Source organism: Pleurodeles waltl, chromosome 12, assembly GCF_031143425.1.
Source record: "Pleurodeles waltl isolate 20211129_DDA chromosome 12, aPleWal1.hap1.20221129, whole genome shotgun sequence".
NCBI lineage: Eukaryota > Metazoa > Chordata > Amphibia > Caudata > Salamandridae > Pleurodeles > Pleurodeles waltl.
Window position 1 is genome coordinate 214,360,034 of NC_090451.1, and position 6,000 is coordinate 214,366,033.

General features: G+C 43.4%; 1 protein-coding gene across 2 annotated transcripts in view; it reads left to right on the forward strand.

The window, feature by feature from the left end:
- ZNF276 (zinc finger protein 276) overlaps positions 1-1,926 on the forward strand; it is a 227,403-nt gene extending 225,477 nt beyond the window's left edge. Inside the window, exon 11 of one of the 2 annotated variants that reach the window (XM_069217211.1) lies at positions 1,199-1,926. In XM_069217211.1, the coding sequence (XP_069073312.1) occupies positions 1,199-1,493 (295 nt within the window). In that variant the 3' untranslated portion in view covers positions 1,494-1,926. The remainder of the gene's footprint in view (positions 1-1,198) is intronic. The other variant, XM_069217214.1, reaches the window with a different exon arrangement.
- Positions 1,927-6,000: the final 4,074 nt, after the last annotated feature.

Consider the following 6,000-nt stretch of genomic DNA (forward strand, 5'->3'; position numbering starts at 1 on the left):
TGCATTCCTGTAATCGCATCTGGTGTAATGCTCTGACAAGAAGCAAGAGAGGTTGCCCAGTGCCTGTGACCTTCAACCACCTGAAACAAATGACCTCTCAGAGAATTCGAGTTTGCGTTCTTCACTGTTCAGGTGGGGAGAAGCTTGTATTTGCATTGGGTCTGTTTACGCCTCAAGAGCTCGCTGCGGCACCTGCATACCGGCTGCAGTGTCTGAAGCTTTCAACACTTAGGCCCATATTTATACTTATTTAGTGCTGCATTTGCGTCATTTTTTGACTTACAAAATACAATTATATTTTGTTCGTTTGCGCCGCTGTTGTGTAAAAAAAAAAAAAAAAATGACAAATGTGGCGCTAAAAAAGTATAAATATGGGCGCTAGTCTGAAGAAATCCAGGTGCTGCTCATCCGGATTACATCAAAGCAAGAACCTTGCGCAGGGTCCCACTGGAGCAGATAAACCTGAACTAACCTGGGCCTGAGCTGACGTGGGGATCTGAGACTGAGACTAATTGCTAAGTGAGCTGAGGTGGAGCACCCTGATTTGGATCTAAGCTGCTGATTTGAGGGTCTGGAACTAAGTCCGGGGCCTAATTGCTATGTGAATGTAGAATGAGTGTCCTAGAGATTGACCTACAGGTCACAGATATGGTTTCACAGTAAGCTTGTGTCTGTAATCTTGCCTCACTACTTACATTAGTGCCTTTTCCTGTTGAACCTCATAAGAACCATGTAGCCCTGCTTATATGCTTTTTGTATAGAGTTGCCTAGTGGCTAATAAACTACTTCTCTTTTTCATAAAGATGAGTGAGCACTGTATTGGGCAATCATTATTTTTCTGTCTTGGGTGGTTGAATGCCAAGTCTCTGTCCCACCTACACTACCTCCCTGAGAAGCCTTGAACTGCTCCCCTCACTACCCTGAGATGCTAGTGATGAAAGGATATACTTAGTTGGGCCTCAGTTTTAAGTATAGTACGTCAGGTCACGCCCCTGCAGCGGTTGACCCCTAACCACTTCAGTCGTGTCTCATTCACCCTGCTTGTACCCGGGGCCTACAAAAGGTTTCAGACAGGTTGTGCAATGCATTTTTAGCTGTTTGTATACATATTGTTCAGCTGAAACAATGTGTATGAATTCTGTGACTAACAATGGAATACTTTCTTTATTTACTCACTTCTTGCAACGTTGATTTCCAGGTGTGAAATTTGTGGTTTCCAGTGCAGACAGCGGGCTTCTCTCAAGTACCACATGACAAAACATAAGGCCGAAGCAGAGCTGGAATTTGCATGTGACCAGTGTGGGAAGCGTTTTGAGAAAGCTCACAACCTGAATGTTCACATGTCGATGGTACATCCGCTGACACAAAATCAAGAACAAGTCAGAAATTTGGAGACTCAACAGGTCGTCTTACTGGGAGATGAAGACGCGACACTGACTGTTGCTTCTAAAGACGTTAAACCAGAACTGGTTAAGGAACAGGTGCTCAGTTAGTCTGCTGTTTGTATAGGTTTGGGTGTGGTGACCCAAACCTTTCCATACACGTGTCCTCCATAAAAGGTGCGGCCACAAGGAACATTTTAATACTTTCCTCAAAGGCACTGGACTTTGCATCCACACCATCCAAGTGATTTTTTTAAATTGAATTTAATTATTGCCTTTTTGTTTGAGAGGCATTTTAGTACTTCGTATGAAGACATATGATGGCTTCTTTGTGCTCATGGAGAATCAGAAATAGGGATGCCATCTCATTTGCACTTTTAAAATCATGAGTTTTTTAATCAATACTTCTGAATTCCCATGCTCATTAAAACTGCACCTTGGTCTCCCCACAAGACAAACAGAACAACCATGAGGTTAAAATATCAAAGGCTATTTTATATTATGAAAAGAACTTCATAGTTATGCATGCTAATAAATTATTTGCAAAAACACGTGTTTTCTCATTTTAAGTATTGAAACTTGTATTTCTAAAAGACGTTATTACCGCCCCAGATATTTCAAACATCCGTGGCAGCAGACTGGAGACTCGGTGTGCCTTGTAATCACTCAATTGCAGAAGAGGCTGAAGTTTGTATGTTCCAAGCCATCAGAATGGCATTGCTCGCCACACCTTGTTACCTGTCTGTCAGTTACAATGGTCCCATATCAACAGAGCTTATTTAACTTATCTCATACTTAAAACTCTTTCAGGATCAAAGATTTGCAGCAAATGCAAAAAAGCAATGTTAAAGTTTGACAGCCATGGTCACTGTATGCAAGGATTGGCTGCTCAGTATAACCGCTGGTTTAATGATGCCAGCCCGCATGACTTTGATGTCTCCGAGAAGTATATAGGATCATGTAGTGAAATCCTGGCCTTTAATAGAAAATATAGAAGAGAAGAGCTTTCTCCCTGGCCCACAGAATGTTGTGTCAAATGGCTTATATGCTCAATGTTTGCGTCCCGTTTATTGACATTGCTAACTCAGACGAGCTTCCCAGCTTTTGTGGTGGTTATACACAAACCAGGCAGACCCAACCCTCTGCTCCTCGTATCGCTCCATCTTCCTCCTGTATATCATCCTGAAACTCTTCGTAGGCATCCTTGCATAAAGAATTTATCACTACATCCCACACAAAATAGACATATACCAGGTAGATTTAGGTTTCATCCCTGATGGCCAAAGTGGTAAAACGACAAAAAAAAAGTTGGTCCACATAAATGATAACGCACAAAGAAAACACAAAAAATGTGTTACTCCCATACCTTGATGCTGAAAAAGTGGTTGATAAAGTGAACTGGAGGCTCATGGAAGTGGTCCTGCAAAACGTGGGATTTGCACACACCCCTCGCCCCCCCCGTCTCCACCCCTGCACCACTACCACCACCCTATGTCATGACAAGCTATCACCAGCCTAAAGCTAGGATAAGGGTGAATGGCACTACATCCTCCCCTATCATTATAAAACGAGGCACAAGACGGGGGTGCCCTCCCTTTCTCTCCTCTTATCTTTGCCCTCACACTCGAACCATTTTCCAGCACAGTTAGAATGAGGCAATCAAAGGGGCTTCATTGGCAAAGAGGCATTCAAAAGATGTTGCTGATGGTATGTTCTCTTTAGCAGACTTCCTCACCTCCGTACGCAAGTGGCTGGGGACCTCCACAGATTCCAAATAGTTTCCAACTTTAAAATTAGCCTCAGTAAATCGGAGGCCCTACTGTTACAATCCCATTCATTTCCAGGTTTCAGCCTTGAGCACACTCATCCTTATCCCATTATCTATAGCCCCTAGCATATCTGGGGGATCATCTTAGCACACACCACATTACAGATGGTAACCGTAAACTACGCTTAGATGTTTAACGATTTATGACAGGATTTCCAGAAATGGCACAACAAACAAATCTATTCCAGAAATGGCGCAACAAACAAATCTCTTAGTTGGGGTGCCTCGTGGTAGTCAAGATGAGGGTCCTCCCCCAGATTCTTTACCTGTTTCACACCATCGCTCTGCCACTCCAGCCCACAATAATTAAACAGCTACAGACTCTGGTGATCATGTACATATGGCAAAATAAACTGCACCGTATTGCTAACAAGGCCCTCTACCACTAAGTTAAACAAGAGGACTTGCACACATACTATCATATTTCCAGGCTTCCCAACTCCACTGTCTCATTGAATGTTAAAATAAAAAAATGTAAAGCAGTGGTGCTTTGTGGATCTGATCATCACAGCATCTATTCTCTACAGTTTCTGAGGCTTCGTAGTTTGCAGAGAAGCTGGAAGATATACTCCTCTCCAGTCACAATGGCATTTGGGACAGGGTAGCTCTAAGACCAGGGTTCACAACCTTCCCCTCCCTGTTGACATCTATATTTCATTACACATATTTTACCCATGCTGGAAAAGACCCAGCATTTAAGGTATGGAGGGAGAGAGGAAGTGCCTCATGGTGCAGCCGATACTCTCCTTTGAAGAACTTAAAGTTAAATTTGGTTTATGAGAAACGGAGCGCTTTGCATATACACAGCTCTGACATTGGGTCCTCCACCCTACAATAAAAGAAGGCACATCACAGCCGCTAACAGGCATGGAAAAATGGTTCAAGGGTGAACCACATAATCAAGCACAAATCTCCATATAATACATATATTTCATTGACTCCATCTACCATGATAAGACACTGGATTAGATACAATGAGAGATGGAATTGGGGCACAATTGAAACCTAGGGAGTGGAAATGCTTTTACAACAGAGCATGCTCCTTTGCAACGGATGTCTGTCTTTGTGAAATGCAATACAAAATCTTGACCTACTGGTATAACACTACAGAGGCACTTAGTAAATGGAATCCATCTAAAGGCGACCACTGTCTCAAATTGGGGGGGTATTGGGATGCTGTCCTCGAAAACCTAAGTAAAGTCTTTGATATTTAGTACTATGGAGCCCCTTCCCATCACACAGATCACTGTTGTCCATCAGGGACAAACAATTGGCCATAGCCTCGGTTGCTGTGGGTCAGGTCTTGATGACTTTGTTGGTTGGGGGTATTTTGCTGGTGGGGAGTGGGAGGGAGGCGCAAGATTGCCACGTGGAATAGGAAGCTGTGGGATACCCTCATCCTAGAAAACAATTATCTGGCTCCAGGTAACATATGGCTTCTAACTCACAACTCTAGTAAACTGTCTTGTCCCTGACACCTGAGGGCCATTTGTCTCATCCCGGAGGAGCTTTCTATGCATCTGCCAACCCAATCATCCTAAACATGCAACTGCTTGCTGATATAGTACATAGATGACCCACTGAGAAGGGATTCTCCATTTTAGCACTTTAATCAGCAAGTAGCACACATGACTTGATCAATTAGGAGCGCGCTACTTATGTGTGCTAGATCTCCAGCAGAGTGCAACATCTATCCAGGATCCCAGCCTCGATGTTGCGCCTGCTGCACAGTCCTGGTGCCTCTAGAGACTCTCCTCTACCTCGCTAACAATGCTCAGGTGCTTCTGTCTAACAGTTCTTTGGGGTCGGCGACTAGAACTGCCAAAACCCTTGATGCGCAGCTATCTAATCTTGTCTCAAGCACTGGCCACTTTATATACTCCATATATTTGCTGGCCTGCTCTCATGACCATACTATCCATGTGACTCCTGGCAGCATTCAGAGCAAATGCGTAGCAAATTTCAAGTGGAATACCTTGATCTTCAACAGCATAAGTTTTAAAATGTACTCTACTCCGTCCTGCCAGTGTACTCTACTATGTAGCCTCGAAGGGCAAAACGCATCACAATACTGCAGTTTCACTAAGGTGCACTGCAGGAACTCATCATGTACTGCATGTCTGGAATTAATAATAACACACTGGCCCTTTAAGTGAGACTACACAGGCTAGCTTATTTTGTTGTTAAGCGTCTCAGCGCAGACCCTATGCAGCTACTCCTTAGTGACTGATTAATTGTTGCAGATTTTATAGGCAGCCCCTGCATAGCCAAAACAGCAATAAACTTTACTCACGCATCTGCACATATGCTGATCTGATACTGGTTTGGCGATACCAACTACAGTACACCTGGTTGTGCAAGACTCACCTCCTGGGCTCTCCTTGACTCAAACAAACAATTCTGTCATTGTCTTAAGCAGCCTTGCCTGCATCGTATGGTGTTACCAACTATATAGCTGACCAGAAAGATCTCAAAACAACTAAGGAAATAGAAAGCAAAACTAACCTAAAAAGGACCAAACATGATGTGCTGCCTCCTTACTCACTGGTCAAGGGCAAACAGGATTAACAATCAACGCTAGATGTAATCCTGAAAAAGCTAAATTAAGTCAACAACATTGCCCAAAGAACAAAAAACAACACTGACATGCTCCAGACACAGGTGGCAACAATCAGGAAGGATCTCAAGGACCTTAATTTGAGAGTCTCAAACACAGAAATTCGAATTAGCGTGTCAGAAGATCAATTGTCTGCACATCTAAATACCTCCTCAAGAATAACACCCTCTCTA